Consider the following 18,131-nt stretch of genomic DNA (forward strand, 5'->3'; position numbering starts at 1 on the left):
CCTGCACCCCGGACCTGCCAGCCAGCCCATGGTGTCAGAGCGAGGAGAGGAAGACGGCGGTTCTGGGCAGCGAGGAAGGGAGAAGAGAAGACAAAGGGCCAAGAACAGAACAGCACGCGGAACGGGGAAGGTTTAAAATGCGATGGGAAAATAAGATTTTAGTCTTGAGAATTTTGACGGCTCTACGCTTCTGCTGGGCTGCTCTGGTGTAACGCCCTGTGATGAGTTGTTAAATTGTACGGGAGCTTCTCCTCTTGTGGGTTCCCAGCTTTGCCAACTGAGTTGTCTCACAGGCCTTGCACCTTCAAGCTTCTCTTCATACAATTGGCTATGAAGTGACTTTCTGCTTTGCTGTTTTTAAAGATGCTTTTTTTTTTTTCTTGTAGCTATACCAAAGGTAGGGCAAAAAAAGTAAAATATTTGAGAAAATGGAATTGTGCTAAACAAGAAGCTGCAGTACGTTGGGGTTTTTTCTTTGCGAGGGAAGTAGTTTGTTAATTTTGTGATAGGAGCTGGAGGGACAGGGGCGGGCAGCTCGTAATCTTGTAATCTAAGGGCATAGTGGTCATCGCCGTCTTACTGACATTTAAAAACAACAGGCATCCTCCTGCGGCGGTGATGTTTTCTAGTAAACCCAGGCCCAGTTCTGCTACTTCTTAAGCCCAAGGCAGTGCACGTTGGGAAACAGATTCTGATCTGAGAGGAAACGGTGTCGATTTGGAGGAATTTGGTTCGTGCCACAGAGGTGGAGTTTCTGAGTGTAACTCTGAGCAAAACTTGAATTCGATTCAAGAGTAGCGTGTAGCAGAAGAGTAGCTGTATTAGTATAGTTACTGAGTTTCTTGCGACTGTATGTATTCAATACAGCGTGTAAATGGATGCTCAATTTAACAATAAAAGCAATAAACTTTCTTTTTCAACTGTTTGGAACAATTCTGTGTATGAAAATAAGCGGATTTTGCTATATACTGTCAATCTGCTTGGCTTGGAAAATTTTTTTTTTTATTAAACAGTGGTTCTTAATTAGGTAATCAGAACTTTACTGTGCTACGCAGGCATCACAGAATGAAATGTGGCACTAGTGGCTCTTAAGATCTTGTTTGCCATATGTATAATGATCCTCGAGGCATCTTTAGGGACTGAGGTGTGAAAAACGTCTGGATTGTGTTTCTGCTCAACGTTCCAGAGTGCACGTGTAGACGGGGTGGAATACCGGTCTCAACTTTGGGGAGAAGTTATGAAATGCAAAATGGCCTGGCACGGTTTTACTGGATGTTAAATGTCTACTTGGGATAATCAGTCATCTTTATGAGGAGCTTCACGTTAGAGCAATGGAGATTTTAATCCTCATGGGATCAGCTTGTAGTTGAGAACAGAAGGAATGCATGTGATAACTGCAGGATCTGAATTTGCTTGCAACTGTCAAGAATTATAGTATCCTCCCCCCTTTTTAAATCCTGTTCTGTTTGCACTGAAATGGGGAATTGGAGTGGTATGTTTATAACATGCAAAGATGAAATTTTCTTTTGGTAGTTAAGGTCAGATTTTTTTTTTCTTTTTTGACCAGTAATTTAAAAAGTTTTACTTTCAGACACATGTTTGTGTAAAACGCCTTGAGTAGAACCTGTACAGCTCTTCAGAAAAAGCAAATGCTCTTCTCTACCCTCAAAAACCTCTTGCCCATTAATCTCTTGCACTGTTTATTGGATGGTTCTTCAGATTCTACCTTTTCTCTCCATTTTCTGTTCAAGTATTTTTCCACATTTCTTTGCACGCTTGAAAATGGTTTAAGGAAGCAGGAGGTCCTTAATAGTTATACTTTTGTTTTGCAAATTGGCAGCCTCCTTGGCACTTAAATTTGCAAGGGGGGGGGGGGGGGGGCGAGAATCTCCTTATTTTTGGTGGGGGAATTTGAGAGCCGTTGGGTTGCGAGGAAACCGTGTGACACGAGGGCTCATCCGCCGTACCGGGCTGTGCTGATGGGGGAACTGCGGTCCTGGCATAAAGATCTGCGGAGACCGAAGCGTACCTGGCACGAAACCCTGGTACCTGTTACTGAGCGGTGCAATTGCTCCATGGTTGTGCCTCTGCCATTACAGAACAAATCTACTGTAAACTCTGTACGGAGGGTAGCAGGGACTTTTGGTGTGTCGACAGAAACCCCGTGTGCTTACTCTCTTGTTAGAGAAGTACCTCTTAAAACACGCATGGCGGCAGAAACCCCTAAACGGGTCACAAGTTTGAAGGAGCTAGAGATGAGATTTAATAGAACAAATGTGAAGGCAATAATATGCAAGATAAATGAATTACAGTCTGTTAATGGTTCTAAATATTTTGAATAGCAGTTAGGTCGTGTAATCCAGACGGCATGTACTGAAAAGTAACCTGATAAAGATGGTCATCGCCCCAGGGACAGAGGAGACGTCCTGCTCCCTGTATTTATGCCGAATCACAAGCCATGGAGAAAGGGAGATGACTGGGAGAAGATGGACACTTGACCCTGAACGGAAGGGGAGCAAAGATTAAGTTTTAAAAAGCTCCTCAGGACAATTAGTACAATGTGCCAGCCCTCCAGTTCATTTGAAGCAACAGGGAGAAAAAGAGAGCGAGCGAGTGCCCTGTAAGGCGAGGGGGAGACCCGCATCAGGGCTACTCTAATTTTGGTTTATGTTTTAAATTTTAAACTTTGGTAAATATTTTCAGTCCTGTAATCAAGAAATCATGATTGAGAGTTGTTTTCTTTGCTCTCCTAAGCTTGTTCAGTCAGGTCTGGGAAATGTGGGGCAGGTTTATTTCCCTTGGAGGTACAGAATCAAAAGTGTTGCAGAGAAACCTCCTGGGTGTCAACCGAGATGGGAAGTGAAAGATTCGGGGGGCTAAAGTAGGGTTTTGGGGTTGTGGGGTTTTTGGTTTGGTTTTGGGGTTTTTTTTGTGTGTGTGTGTGTGCAAACTATTAAGTGCCAAAATAAAATGAGAAATTTCCCGTAGCAGCTACTCCTGTATTTCCCTCTGGATAGAGGCCGGTTCTGGAGAAGCGTTCCATGTAACTCCACACAGTTGGAACATGCAGAAATGCCTGATGGTTGTCATGAGGAGACAGGAATAAGACTTAGGGTAGGCTTACAGTGTTGACTATGTGATATACGTTTGCTATTTAGTTGTCCCATATATGTGATGGAGAGTGGGCTTGGAATTCCCAAGTCCTCTGTACTGTTTTTTTTCCTTCCTTTTCATCTCCTCCCAGTTTGTTGCAGATGTGTGACTGCTATATTTTTTTTTTGTTTTTGGCACAGTCCAAGCCTTAATTTATGTCAAAATGTCCATGGTGTAGGAAAAATGGTCGTGTCAGCCTGTGACCCTGATGCTGCCAAGTGAGGAGTAGCACGTGTTAAAACAAGAGTGATGACAGCAGCCTTTGGGGGGAAAAAAAAAAACAACCAAACCTAAAAAAATCTCTAAAATCACTAGAAATACTGCAATTGTTTGTCCCAAGTTAGAATGAAAGCCCAAGCTGTTAGCGCTGTAATGCAAGGTAAAGCTGTCCTGGGCATTTGGATGCTGGATAAGAATGCATTAACCGAGCGAACAAAGGAGGAAGGTGTGGGATAGCAGCGTGGACGTGCGTGGTGTGGTCAGAGGCAATAGATAAAATGAGCTGTTATCCGCAGGGAGCCGATAGCGGCAAGGTCAGCAGTGTCAGCCAAGTCCAGCTGTAGGCTGCCCGGAGGCAGCAGCAGTACCGAAGCTGAGCTCCGTGTTCTCCTTTTTGTTCTCCCGCTCTGGAAGCGTAGCTGGGACTGGCAGGCGGGCACGTGTCGGTGCAGCAGTACTCGCACGGGAGGATGCGTGTTAAGCTTTTTTAGTATCCGCTACTCCGTCCGACCTTCCTGTTTTGAAAACAGCTGTCCTAGATAGAATTTGCAGTGTAAAAGTGATGGACTTATTTTTTCCCTCTTTATGCATGGCTCTTTCTATACATACAACCTTAGAGATGGGATTCTTATGTAGTGGGTTTAAAAATGTTTTTTCTTGAGCTACTTTGTAAGTCCTGAACAGATTGTTCCTGGCATTCTAGGCTTCTGGTTGCGTCCTTGATTTTTGGATTGCAAAGTGGTTGAGCGTGATGCTGAAACTGTCTTTGCTGGTTCCTTTTCTTTGTCAGCGCTTCACGATCCAGTTGATTTGCAAATGTAATCTGAAAAATTTCATTACATACCTTCAATGATATTAACAGCATCTACTTAATTTTTTTTCTTGACCACTTAAATTATTACTTATTAAATGTATTTATATATCATTCCTAAGGCAACAAATATGAGATAATATATTTTAAGTATAATAATGTGATTATAGGTTTCCGTTTCACGATAAAAGTAATATGTGTCCATACAATGAAGGAGAGTGTGCTAGCCTTAATGAAAAGAAAAACAAACAAACAAGACGACATGAGTGTAATTGCCACGTACGTTCATTATTTCTCAGTAAGCTCTTCCGACTTTCCCCTATGTTGTGAGATGCTTTGGCCCAAAAAAGAACAGCAAGCGGTTAGTGCAGCAGAGCGAAAGTTCAAATCAGAGAAATAGTCCTATAATTAACCTTCTAAAGAGCACACGTGTCAGCATTTGTGCCATTAGCATCCCTCTCTAGAACGCGGACTTTTTAGGCATAATGTGGCATAACGACAGGGCAACTCTCTGTTATGGTGACGCTGGTGGTCGCCGTAGAATTTCACTTCTAGTTAAATGTTAAAGTGCCTTTGAGAGGGTGCGAGAAGTGCTGCCCTAACTCCTGGCGCTCTGGCTCAGGCGTGGTGGAGTGGTCTTGTCTTTCCTTTCTGGAGGAAAAAGAAAGAGTTCCTGGCGTGCTTTGAATATTAGGGCTCGGCTTAAAGAACGATGTTGAGTAAAAAAGAGCAATCGGGGGAAAGTCACCCTTGGTGCTGGGCATTTTTGTTTGCTGCTTGCTTGGATTCGGTTCTCTTGATCATCATCCCGATTCCTGTGTTAGTTGTTCAGTCCTCGCTAACTCGTCAGCACTTTTGTAGGTCTTCTTTTAAACGTGTCAGTTGTTTTTTCTCCTTTCCTCAGAACTTTTTTCCATCGTGGTGAATCCCCAGGCAGGAGCGGAGATTGAACACTGAAGGCAGTCCAGTTGTCGTTCCTGGTATTGGCGTTCAGCTGCTGCTGTGTTCAGTATTTATCTGTGCTGCTGTTGTGGGCAAGCTTAATGAATAACCCCTGTCCTAATCAGTAAACAGAACGTGGGGACCCTGGTCTTGTTGCGGTTTTGTTTGTTTAGAATTCTTCAACAGAGTTCATGTTTGCTGTAAGTAAGGAGGAGATTTGTGCCAAGCCTTTCAGAGCAGCATAGCCGACACGGCACCATTGTCACAAAGCCATGCTTTGTGTGTCCGGCTCCGTTTTCACTTCCCAAAATCGGTGCTGGGTTGGTGTGGGGTTTTTTTGTTATTTTACTGACTTTTAAGCTTCTCCTTATGCATTTGTTAGGAATTCTGTCCTTAACCCCCCCCCCCCCAAAAAGATCCTGACCTATTTAGTCTGTCTTTGGAGGAACTTGATTCTCATTGTGCTTGGAAACTATAAAAAGGATGTATGGATTCATTGCTGTGTTCTGAGCGTCTGTCTTTACGCGTGATAAAATGCCGTGGCTGAATAAGAAGTTTGGGGCGTTCCATCCTCCTCGTTGCACTCGCAAGGTATTTACTAATAAAAGTAGAGAGGAGGTGGGCAGAAAACTGATGGCCTGGGAAGCTGTGTGTGCTGGGGAACTTGCAGTTGTACTGCTAGGCTTACTGCACATCGTGGGAGTCTGCTTGTAGGTGGTGTCCCGGTATAACACACACACACGTACATAGATGTATGTGCTTTGCACGTTATTTCTGAATGAATACATTCTCTGTCGGGGATTTGAAGGGAATATGTGGGGGTTTGTGCAGCTCTGGGCTATGGGAACTTCTCAGTGTGTATTAAAGGGCACACGTTCGATGCTTGTTTAGGTTTATTTAAAATATCCCCGGGATGCTTCTGCTGTGTATTTGGGAACTTCTGCTGGTGTCTGCTCACGAGACACCTGGTCAAAAACCCCACAGCATGAATCGGATGCTGGGTTTATCCCCGGCCTGCCCACGGTGTGAGAAGCCGCAATCTTGACTTCCCCTTCACGTACTCAGCTTTTGCATGTAGCCTGGTTTTTCTCAGCACTGTGTAGTTGTGTGGCAACTCACTGCTTAGCACTCTTGCCTTTGGACTTGGAGCTTTTTCACAGCCGTGTTGGGGGCTGCCAGGAGGCGTAGGAGCATTGTACTGCAGCACACAGCTGGATGGGACTCGGACAGGTACGGTGGTAGCGAGGAATATTCATTAAGGTTTCTACTCCCAACTCTGTGTTAAGCTAATAACTTCAATCTTAAAGAAAAAAAAAAAGAAGCACTCCTTCTGTTTAATAGCAGCATGAAATAATTTTTATGCTGGTACGTTCTCCCAGGGTTTGTTTTTAAAAGCTTTTATTTGCATGGGAAAGTGTAACCGCTGGCAATATCCTTTATTCCTGCACGAGTTGTTCCAAATGTCAGTGTAACTGTTAGTATTGCGTGTATCTGTGAGAAATACTGAACCAAAAATGAAGAGATGAGCAAATTCAGGAAGATAAAGTTAGGAGAGAAAGTGTTTGTTTGTTTTCTTACTGTATGTAATCATTCACTATTCATTAATCATCACCTCCTTTTAAGCTTTCTTATTAGTGGGAACAAAGTCAGAACACAGAGAAGCTCCTGCTTCTTATATGTTACTATCCCTGCTCATGAGGATGGTTTTGGTTTGGGTTTTTAGTTGTGAGGAAAGGATAAAATGCCTTGGTAAACCTTATTTGACGTGGGATTTGAAAGACTCTGTGGTTGGTAGTGAGAGTGTGTGAACGGCAGCTGAAGTCACTTGGCTCAGGCTGTCAGGGTTTCTTCCTCCGGAGCTAAACTGGGTAAATCAGCCCAAACTGAGTCCCCGGCGGCTGCCGGACCTTCGCTTGTAGTCAGACTTGTTGAGAAGACCCCCGCTGCGTCAGCGACGCAGGGAAGAGAGTAACGTTGACAAACTGCAGTGTTAAATTATCGGATGGGATTTTCATGACGACCATTGTAGTGGTAATAAGTACTCCCGTTCCTTTGTGAAGAACTTGCTTGTGCATTTGTTCCGGGGGGGCTATCCAATTCTATAATACTAATCTTCCTGGGGATCTAGTTGGAATGAGGTAATTGTTTTATGAAGACTTAAAAGCCTTGGTCATCCTGTTTGCTAAACTTGGTACACACCAGTTAAAGGCTTTAATATTTTTTTCCATAATAATCAAAAGTATTGAGTTTGTCTTAGAGGTACCATGATAAGGAACATGGAAACTATCAAGTTGCAGATTTCTGTAATGTTTCTTAATTTTATTTTTTGTGTGTCTCTGTCCTAAGGGTTTTTTTCCCCTGTTGTTTGATGGAAATTCCAGACAAGTGGGGGAAACTGTGCAATGTAAAAGAAGAAATGAAATACATGCAAACAGCAGTTAGATGCATGAAGAAATGAATGAAAATATGAAGGAAAGCGCTAATTAAACCTGTGCTTTTGCCTCTAAATTTGTACAAATCCCATGGCGCCTTTGTGCCAACATAAATTCATGCAATTCTTGCAAGCATTTCTCGCTAGAGAGAGCATAGGATTATTGCCCCCATAGACATAGTAGAAGAAAATATTTGTGACTCCACTGGATGTTGGTCTGTAAGCTTTACGTGAATCACTTGCTAAGGGTTAAAAAAAAAAAAGAAGAAAATACATATACGCACCTTAATGCTTTACCATGAATTGGGTAGCAATTGTCCAGGTAGAGCCATGTGAGGTTTCTTGCAGCTCTCTGTGAAACGTAGCCCAGACGTTAGGCGAGGTGGGGTGCTGGACTGCCCGGGCTGTGCTGACCTGACACAGCGAAGGGATTTCCTATGTTGATTGAAAAAAATAAAAATGAAAAAAGGAAGAGATGAGGAAGCAAAACCTGTACTACTGTGCATAAGCCTCACCGCCTGTTGCTGACAGCTGTCGTCGTAGGTTGGAGGTCTTGGGTGGGTTTCGGATATGGAGCTGAGCAAAGACAGAGGCTTAGAGGGGTACGGAGCTGAAACAGCCGGAGGCTGCCTGGTGTGTGCGGGGAGGAGGCTCAGGCGGCACAATCGAAGGGAGAAAGATGACGTGGAAGGCTAAGCGAAGCCTGGCAACTTCTTCCTGTCCCTCTTGCCAAGCTAATTGTAAGTCTCGTTTTGGTTATGAGAAGTTCTGTTACCGCTTGAGATGAAGGAGAAACCCTGAACCCCCCGTATTAGGTGACGGCCCGTTCAGTGACGATGTCTGGCTGCAGTCTCGGCATGCAGGTAGGGATTCCAGGTGATCGGAATCTGGTTCTGATCTTTGCGTGTGATGGAAGCTGCTAGTAAATAAACCATTGCATGTGCAGCGAGGTTCTCATGTGTTTTCAGAAATGCTAGAAATAGACCTAGAAAACGCGCTCGCTATTAGCTTGTTTATGTAGTGGTGTTAGACACAAAGGGAATTTTCTGCAAATACTGAATTTCTCAATCACACTAACATTTGCATTTTAATCCCTTAAAAAAATAAAGGGGAAGGGGTGAAAGTGACCCTGGAAGAAAAGACCAAAAGCCGTAGGCGTAGCGGGGGGGAGCATCACCAGGGCTTTGTTTTTGCAATGGAAGGGATTTCTCAAGCAAAACTCCGTGTTGCTCCTGGCAAGCAGAAGAACGTGGACCTGATTGTGTCCCTCTTCAGCCCGACAAGGAGAGAAGTCCCTGCTGAGTCGAAGGCGGTCGATCACTTCAGCCTGGGTTGACCCAAGGGTCGGGGGGTTTGTGCTGTTGGCAGTATTGCAGTAACGCTTAGCTGTGGGGGAAGATGTGACCGTCTGGTTTATGAAGAAAACTAATGGCTAAAAATCAGCTACGTGAATAGAATGGTTGGAAAGGATGAGAAGACTGTTGGTCAGTGGTATTGCAACATAAGAAGCTTTCGAGGACCGGTTGAATTGTTAGTTGTACCGATATTTACCCTTTTCCCCCCCCCCTTTAAAAGCAGTGACTGTGACTACGCTGTTTGCTCGCCAGCGCTGGCTCCTACGGCGGGAGGAGGCTGGTGATAGCTTTTCCGTGGGAGGGAGGAGGTCCCGGTAGTGTGTGTACTTTGCTCAGGACTTTGGCACAGCTGGCCGGTACGGGGGAACAGAGCCTTTCTTGTGCTTCGCACGTTGGACCGATTGCGAATTAGCGCTGGGGACGGTGGGGCACATAAGTAGGGAGCTGAAAATCCCACGGGGTTCAGACCCTCCGCGGCTTCGTCCGGCTTTGTTTTCTGGATTTGAACCTGGGGAATTAGCGGGCGAGCTGAAACAAGTTTCCCTTGTCCTGCCCGCTCCTCTCCCAGGATACTGACCTCCTCCCCACGCCTGTCTGCCATCTGCAGGCGCCCGGCAAGGAGCTTGAGGCGTTTTCCTCATCCAGGCCTTAGTGAATCATCACCAGAATGACGACGTAAAACCTGTGACCCGCGGCCGGGCTCGGTTGGATCACCTTGGCAAGATTTTTCATTTGGAGCGACGGTCGTAACGGAGTTAAAGCTCTGTTTACCCTTATTCAAAGCGTCCTCAGTACGTCCTTTTCCTGAAACGTGCTTGTTCTCATGTGTGGTGCATCTCCCTGTTGGGGGGTTCTTCTGGGGGCTGGGTAGGAGGAAATGGAAACAAATGCTGACTGTGCATAAATATCAAAAGTTTAGTGCTTTGATCTTACAAACAAAATAATGCTTTTCTTGCTTTTCTTTTTAGGATGTGCTTTGCTAAAACGTTGCTTGTCTTAATGCAGAAAGAAACAAAGCTTCTGAAGCTTTACTGAAGCCTACCTTAATTTGACTCTCAAGAAACAAACGCTTTGCTGTATTGCATTGTGCAGACCACTAAACCCTTTTGACTTGCAAATCTTTTCCCAATATGAATTGTCTTGTATTGTGCAAATCTCCCTTTCAGTTATCCTTTTCTTATACCTTGATTTTGAATCTTTCCTTTAGATCACGGCTTGCATGACATTTTCTTTCTTTTCCTTTTTTTTGCTGTTTGCAAAGACTCTTGGGAGGATTTGACAGATGTGGTGGAGCAATTGCGTGATGATACTGAAGGTGCGTGCCACGCCAACATCTTTCAGCTATTATTTCCGCTAATGATTGGCTTTTGACTTCTTATTTTGAGCCTGAGTGCACAGTAGAGTTTTCCTTTGCCGTGCCGATAGCCGTGGCTTTCTGAACGTGCTGGTCTGGATGAAGGAGGTTCGCGGCCAGAACGTGCTGCCCTAGTTGCGTTCGGTGTGGATGTTTGGTTTCTCCTGTTAGCGTGTTAAAGAAAATGTCTTTGATCACACCAGTGCATGTATTGCTCTTGCAATTGTATTAATTTACATTTAAAATGGATATTGTGAAGGCTTTTCTTTTGAATTTTATGGGCCCCTCCTTGGGTTCCATGGGATCGATTTTGGTTGCTAAATTCTTACTGATCTCTCTGAAAATATGTGCATACAATGTTGCTTAAAAAATGTTTTGGAAATTTTGGGGTATTTTAACTTCAAGTGGAGGCAGAAAAAGTAAATCAACAAGGGGCTACTTTATTTATATTGAACACTTTCTGAGGCAATTATTTTCCTGAGCCTGATATAAACACAACTTAAAAGATTGCAGCAATATACGAAAGCTAAATTTTAAAAAGTATTTCAAAATTCACCCCGAAGCTTCAGACTTTATGAAGTATTTATCAACTCCAGACTTTGCAAAAGTGACTCTAAAACTTGTATTGCAAATTTTGATTAAGACTTGCGAAGTACAAAATGAGAATTTAGCGCACTGAGTGTTTCCGGAGGGGTGCGGATTGCAGATCCCACGGTGGATCTCTTTTCTTGCCAGCGCTTTTTATTCAGCATTGGTCTCATTCTCACCGATGGGATGTTAACCAAAAGCTGCATTAGTTTCTTTATAGCACAGATAAACAATTAAAACTTGAAACATAGTAACATAGTAACGCAAAATGGTGACATGAAGTGAAGCATGTTTATGTTATGGACTCGGGGTTGTAAACAGAGAGTAAACTGTGAGCACCATCGTGAAGGACACATCTGTCCTAAAATCCGTAGCTGTGATTATTACTGGAATAATAACCGATGGTTAAGGATGGCTGAGTAACGCAGCTAGGCTTGGGGCTCTCAGGAAAAACCTTCCAGGGCAAATAGTTTTAAGCACATTTTTGGCAGAAGAAAAAAGTGAAATCAGCCATGACACAGCAAAGTTTTATTTCTATTTCTGTTTATATTTGGTAACTCAGATGGTATAAACCTTTTTAAAGAGGATGCGTTGTGCCCAAGGATGAGTTGAGGTGTGTTAACTACGCCTCTCCCTTGCTGGTCCCCTTCCCTGGATAGTGCCGGCCTGAACTGCTGCGTTGGTTAGTGCCTGGGCTTCTGCCGGCGGCCTCGTGAGCGTTGGAGATGGTCTTTCTCCTGGCACGGCAGCGGGTTCTGCTTCCCCAGCAGCTCCAGCCGAGGGCATATGCAAGGTAGTCTTTAAGGGAAAAAACCAAACCACTAACCAAACCAAAAAAAAAGAGGTCAAGGCTTTCCCCCCCCTCCATTAAACATTGTACAGATTTTTTGCATTGATTTGGTCAGGGTGGGATACATTTGAAATGTGTGTCTTGTCTGTTTGCACCTGGATCTTTGTTTCCCATGTCCACCACTCTGTTGTGGGTTGTTTGTTGGTTTGGTTTTTTTTTTTTTTTTTTTTTGGAAGCTCTTACGTGCCTGGTCTGTGCAGGAAACTGTCCTCCTCGGCGGGGGATCAGAGACTGGTGGATGCTTGCTGCAGAGTGTGCTGTCCCCCTCAAAAGTCAACGTTAAGGACATGATGGCAAAACCAAAGGGAGCAACCTTTCAAACTCGGTGAAAACGTTTCTTCTCTGAGGAAATCCGACCTAGTTTTTGTAAGGTGGCGTTAGTCCAGCTGCTTGCCGGTTTGTCCGCAGTCCTTCAAAGCAGACAGGTTGAGTTTTGAATATAGAGCAAAAAATTAGTAGAATAAAAGGTCTTTCTGTAGGAACAGACGTGCCTCTGCTTTTCACTTGTGAATAGGCACGTCCTTTTTATTTTTGTCACACCAAGAGAGCGTTTGCGTGATAGGCAAAACGTGTGTCACCTCATCCTGGAGGTGGGCGTCAGGGGCTTGCGTTGCTGGAAGGCAGGTGAGGCGTTGGAAGGTAAGGGAGTGTCCGGAAAGCTTTAACTGCAGTACAAGAAGCCGAACAAGTACACAGTGATGTTGAACTTGAGTTTAAATGATGCAAGTCCTTAATTTATCTAGGGATTTGCTTTCCACGTTTATTAGAAATTATACGTGTGCTCATGATTTTGTAGTCCAAGCGGCTGGCACTAATGTCTTTGCTAATGTGAATTGGCTTAACTGAAGCTCAGCGCACTGCAGCTAGCTGGCTGGTTTGTTTTGAAAGCAAGCGTTTCACCATTAACGTATCTCAGTTAATCCTAACACAGCGTGAACTGTTTGGAGATGCCATCTCCCTTCCGTACACAGAAGCAGCCTTTCAGAGTCAGATTGCTCTAAGTTTGGGTTCTTGATTTGATATGGATTCGACACATGGAGAACCTAGTTGAAATACTGACCAGTTGGCATTGCTTTGAGCAGATTTGTTCACATCTACAATGTTCCATGATTACCTGCGTTTCATCAAAGTTCTAGTTTTATTTTAGTTTCTTCTTAATTCTTTTAGGGTACTTCAGTATAAGGAGCAATGAAATTTGTCACCAGGTGAGAAGTACTTAGACCACAGTTGCGGCTTAACCTTTGAAATCCAGCAATGCATTGACTTTTTCCTTGACTTTTACGTTCCTAGGTACGTATTTTAACTTCTGAACAAGTTACAGGGTTCCTGAGATTCTTGGGTGCTTTTGAAAACGTCGTCTTTGTGGAAGCTTCTCAGGAACCCTTTGCTTCTCATGCTGTTAGCTTGCGAATAGCTGTGGTGCAGTTTTACCTCTTCAGAAACCTGGAAGTTCAGTGTTTTAAGGAAACAGTAGGAGTAGTTGATTATTTTACCCTGGCATTGTAGCGGGATGCAAGTCCAGTTCAGTCACGACCACTTGCATCCCATGTGCAAGGTTGGAAAACATGTCTGTTGTGTAGAAGCTACAATATTTAAATAGGAAAGTGTCTTGAGAATTCAAGATGACTTCAATTGAAATCCAAACCACATGGAAAGGTAGAGTTTAAGGGCCAAAATTTTACTTTTTAAGGTTTATGGCATGGCATGTGTAGTAAAACACAGGTAGGGTTTTTGCAGTTAAGAGGCAGAAAGGGAAAGTTGGAGAAGGCGTTGACTCAAACAGCGAATCTCAATTGCACGTCAGGGTCAGACTGTCGAAGCAGAAAGCGTCCGGGTTGACTTAAAGCCAGCCGAGAAGTCTTAGTGTGTAAAAGTCACCTCTGCTTGCTTACACAGCTCTTTAAGACCCAATTTTAAAGGTGTATGTGTTGCAGTGCATATAACGATAGTATAAACTACTTAGGATTTCATGTTTGGAATAAAACTTTGGGATTTTATCCAGCTTCATACTATATAACAGTTAATCGGTTTGCAAGATGAGAATCTTAGAGAAGCTGCATATGCAGAGCACCATTGTTCACAAGAGAGTAATGAAGCAGAAACCTTTAGTTATTGCGATGAAACCATTTTTCAGTTCTTTAGACTGTGACTGCACGTTTTAGTCTTAAATGAAAGCATAGCCCTGCTTTTTCTTAAGTGTTTTCATCATCTCAGACGTTCATTAGTTCTTAAAAGTGTTGAAGGAATCTAGTTGTGTTGAACATGCTTCATACACCCCTCTATTATTTTTGTTTGTTTGTATTTTTTGGTGGTGGTTTTTATTTTAATTAGGGTAGCATTGACCCCATTTGACACGCAGCAGTCACAGACCTCTCAAGACTCGTGGAAAACCATGGACCTTGGCTCAAAAAGCATACGGTACCCTTGACCTCAGTATAGGTCTGTGAGAGGCAGCAGCTCTCGATACTCTTAAGAACAGTGCGTGATTTCCTGTGAGTCTATAATGGAGTAGGACCCTCGTTCTGAGGGTACACCGTACTCTTTTGAGGGCACGTATAAAAATTGCCTTGCATAATTCAAACCTACTAGCGATTTCTGCTGGTTTATCTGTCTCGGTCAGAAGTGTGGATATACCATAGGTGGAGTTGTGCTACCAGGAGGGGGTCGACGGTTTTTTTTTACCAGATAAGCTCGTTCTGAGCAGATTTTGAATCGCGGTACCGAAGCAAAGCACGGGTTTGTGACAATATTTGTCTGCGGTAGAAGCAAATGCTATGGTGGTGTTCATACACTCTTAAAGGGCAGCTGTGATGGATGCTGTCAGAGGTGGCGTTCATTAGTTCTGTGCAGAAGTACACAGAAGAAAATACACAGAAGGGGGTTTTTTAATTGCATGTACCAAAAGTAGTTTTTGCAGTCGTGTGTGACATTATATCTGACTTTTTTTTACTGAGTCTGCCTTCCTAGTAATGGTGAAAGTTAGCTACATTGCAAATCATAAAATGTATTGCAAATCACAAACCAGGTAATCTGCTCGACGTACATGCCGATAGTAGTTGTACGCAGGCAATAAAAATCACCCACTAAATTAAATCTTTCTGCAGTCCAATGCTGCTATGAGAATGGCATTCATAAATGAACACTTGGAAGTTTTCTGAACTATGAAGATAAACTGTGAATGCCTAGTCTCAGCCTTTTTATAAGACGTGAGCCAAGACAATTGACGCTCAAAGAGCGTACAGTTAGTAAAAGAAATCTGTTGGGGGGTTCGATCGCTTTGTCCCTCAGCAGTAGCTTGGGTGGACACGCAGGAGCAACTGGACTCGTTTGCCACTCAGCTGAACAAGAAGGCATTGGCAGCAGATGTGCCCTGGACGGTGGCTAGGCGGGTGGCTAGCGATGGATGGCAATGCCGACCGGCATTGATTAGCGCCCGTTTGACGAGGGGTACTCGAGTGTTGCCAGCGCTGTTGCCACAGCTCTAGGTCCGAGTCTCTCTGTGAGTCAGCAGCAGCATCCCTGACAAAAGCAGCCTGTCCTCTGGCAGACAGGCCACCCAAAACTAAGCAGGAACAACGAGACCTCACCAGCCTCGGAGCCATGGTGTGCTTCTGAGGCAGATTCAGCACATCCGCCTTTCTTCCCAGCTTTCCCAAACGCTCTCTTGGAGTCCCTTCCGTAATTTCTTAGTTTCTTTGATTGAGGATGCTCGTGTCTCCACTTCAGTAGTTGCTTTTCGTCTCCCAACCCTGAGGTGCCTTTCAGTGTCTCCTCCTGTCTGGCGTAAGGGGCCTCAATTGCACGGTAGCAGTTGCGCCTCTTCTCGCCTGTTTTGGATTCAGCCATAGGTTACTGAAATCAAACCTTACTCCTGTCAGCTATGTGCTGCCGGGCCTGCAGTGCCTTTCAACCTGCAGGAGAGGCCCGAGATCGGAAGTGGGAATGATGTGATTTTTAATGATTCTGTGGTTCTGTAAAGTTTTGCTCCTTGCTCCCTTTTCGGCTGGTGGGTGCTGACAAGACGCCTCGTTGCAGTGGCGGTACGTTTGAGATCGCAAGGAGTTGATATTCAAGCGACTGGGCTTGTCAGCATCGTGATGAAGCAGGACGACGAGTTGCATCATCGGGACAAGTCCTGTTGGAGACTGCAGTAGTCTCAGAAGAACATACCCCTTGGAATCTAGTCTTGGATGTCCTCTGGTCATGTTTCTGCTGCTAGGTGTGGGAAATTCTCTCGCGAAGGTGGCAAATTGGTTCAAGGTCCATGGCTGTTCACAGCAGCCCTAGGATAAATGTGCCTTATGGGGATGAAACTGCTTGTGCCAAAGAACTTCAGCTCAAAATCTGGGTGTGAGGTTGCAGGTGGAACAGGTACAAACGGAAAACTTGCAACTGGTGCAACATCATTTTACGAGCAAGAATTTCTCTCTATGACTGTGTATCTCCAGACCTAAAGCTTAAGCACACTTTATTTGTGGTCGCAGGATAATTTCACTCTAATTACGGGACAGTAAAATCATGAGAAGGAAAGACTGGCTAGAGAGGGACATGGGTGGATTAAGCGTGAGAGGATTCGTGGTTATCTTTAGATGGAAGAACAAATCACAAGCAGAGGATTCTTAGCGGTTTGTAATTGCTGGACGTAGCTGGGGATTTGAGTTGGAGCAAGTGACGGCCGTAGCATTCAGTAACGCGCTGTCAAGATGTAAAGCACAGCACTAACGGCTGTCTTCAAACTCTTCTGCCTTGAAAATGTAAAGCTTTTGTAGTTATGAGAAGTATTGAGAAAGCCTTAATGTCATACGTCACCTATGCCGGTGTTATTGTGGCTTCGGCCATAAAATGCTAGCTAATTTTGGTTTTTCTCAACAAAAGGCCTGAAGAGAGTGCCTCACGTGAAACCGTCACTGCCCCTAAAAATGTCCTCAAAGCTGAGGGACAGAGAGAGAGGTGGGATATCTTATTGTATTAAAAATAGCTTTTGTTACTCAGCAGTATTTTTCTTCCTTTTTTTAATAGATCCTAATTATCTCATGGCTAATGAACGCATGAACCTGATGAACATGGCGAAACTGAGTATCAAGGGGCTGATTGAATCGGCGCTTAACCTGGGCAGGACGCTGGACTCCGACTATGCACCTCTTCAGCAGTTCTTCGTCGTGATGGAACATTGCCTTAAACACGGCTTGAAAGGTAACCTTGCTTGAGAGGAGTCATAGAATCATAGAATGGTTTGGGTTGGAAGGGACCTCAAACAGTCCTCCCAGGCTGTTTGTCCTAGCGTAGGAGCGAGAAGAGAGCAGTCTTGTGGTAAAAAATTCTAGTTTTGTAATCTACAGTAGACCAAGGAGAGGCTGAGGCAGGGTCATGGCTGTGATCACAGTTGACTTGAGAGGCCATAGGAAGGGAAAAAATCAGCTGAAGGTATAACACCGCAGCTGAAAAGTTCACAGTTGTACTTGCCATTTTTAAACCAGCTTTTCAGATGACTCGAGTATAAATCAGTGATAAAATTAGCTCCTCTGCAAACTCATGACTCCCTTTTTTTTTTTTTCCTGCACTTCCTCATGCTCTAGAGATGCAACCGTCCTCTTGCTGGAAGAGGAACTGCAACACAGAGGTCCTTTCTCAGTAGTTCTATCAAAACTGAGGATTTGGCTTTGCGCAGCTCCATCTTGTGAGCTCCTTTCTAAAACAGCAAGCAGAGCATATGCTTAACTATATAATACGGAGTCACAGCTGAAATGGCCGAGTACCAGAGTACTTCTCTTGATGCGCTGCCCTTGCGTGGTAGTAGCTTGAGATGAAAAGCAGAGGATATTAAACGCCCTCTCGGCACCCATACGTACATCCTGCGGTGCTTCTTTAGTACTCGTGTCCAGCGTTACGTGTGGAAAAAGGGATTCCCGTGCCTGTTAAGGTGGCCTTGTGCAAAAGGGAGATAGTCATGTTCTTCAGCTTCCTCATCCATTCGCCGGTGTCCCTACCGCTGGTTCTAAGTTTGAAGTTAACAGAGTTCTCGGTCTTCTCACTGTTGCTGTGAAGTAGCAGTAAGAACTATGGAAGAAGAAAATTAATTTGCAGTTTAATACCTAGGGGTGACTAGAAAGCTTTTCTGAAGGAGATAAGGATGCACAGAGGAGCCCCTGGCAGCTATGGAGAAGGAGCAGGCTCAGAGCGGTGTGGTCCTTGTCCTTGTGATGTGGTGGTCCATGAGAGAAAATGACCGCACAGCCATCGAGTGTAACTTAGGGACAGTGGCAGCATCCTAGTAGAAATTTTGACCTCTTGCAGTGAATCGAAGTTGCTGGTTATCTCTGGATGTCGTTGTGTTGGCATATTGGGGATGTATGGAATATTTTCTGTACCCGTCTCAAGCTCCTGTTGCCTTATTTGAATGATACCTGTAATTGCCACACTCGGGCACA

General features: G+C 44.3%; 1 protein-coding gene across 15 annotated transcripts in view; it reads left to right on the top strand.

Moving 5' to 3' along the window:
* Positions 1–18,131, top strand: part of RUFY3 (RUN and FYVE domain containing 3) — a 61,073-nt gene that overhangs the window by 19,376 nt on the left and 23,566 nt on the right. For 9 of the 15 annotated variants that reach the window (XM_054823514.1, XM_054823507.1, XM_054823512.1 and 6 more), the window contains one exon: positions 16,723–16,896. In XM_054823514.1, the coding sequence (XP_054679489.1) occupies positions 16,737–16,896 (160 nt within the window). In that variant the 5' untranslated portion in view covers positions 16,723–16,736. Of the gene's footprint in view, positions 1–5,696; positions 5,717–6,265; positions 6,356–10,172; positions 10,227–16,722; positions 16,897–18,131 lie in introns of those variants that run through there. The other 6 variants (XM_054823510.1, XM_054823508.1, XM_054823509.1 and 3 more) reach the window with 3 other exon arrangements.

Source organism: Grus americana, chromosome 4, assembly GCF_028858705.1.
Source record: "Grus americana isolate bGruAme1 chromosome 4, bGruAme1.mat, whole genome shotgun sequence".
Lineage (NCBI taxonomy): Eukaryota > Metazoa > Chordata > Aves > Gruiformes > Gruidae > Grus > Grus americana.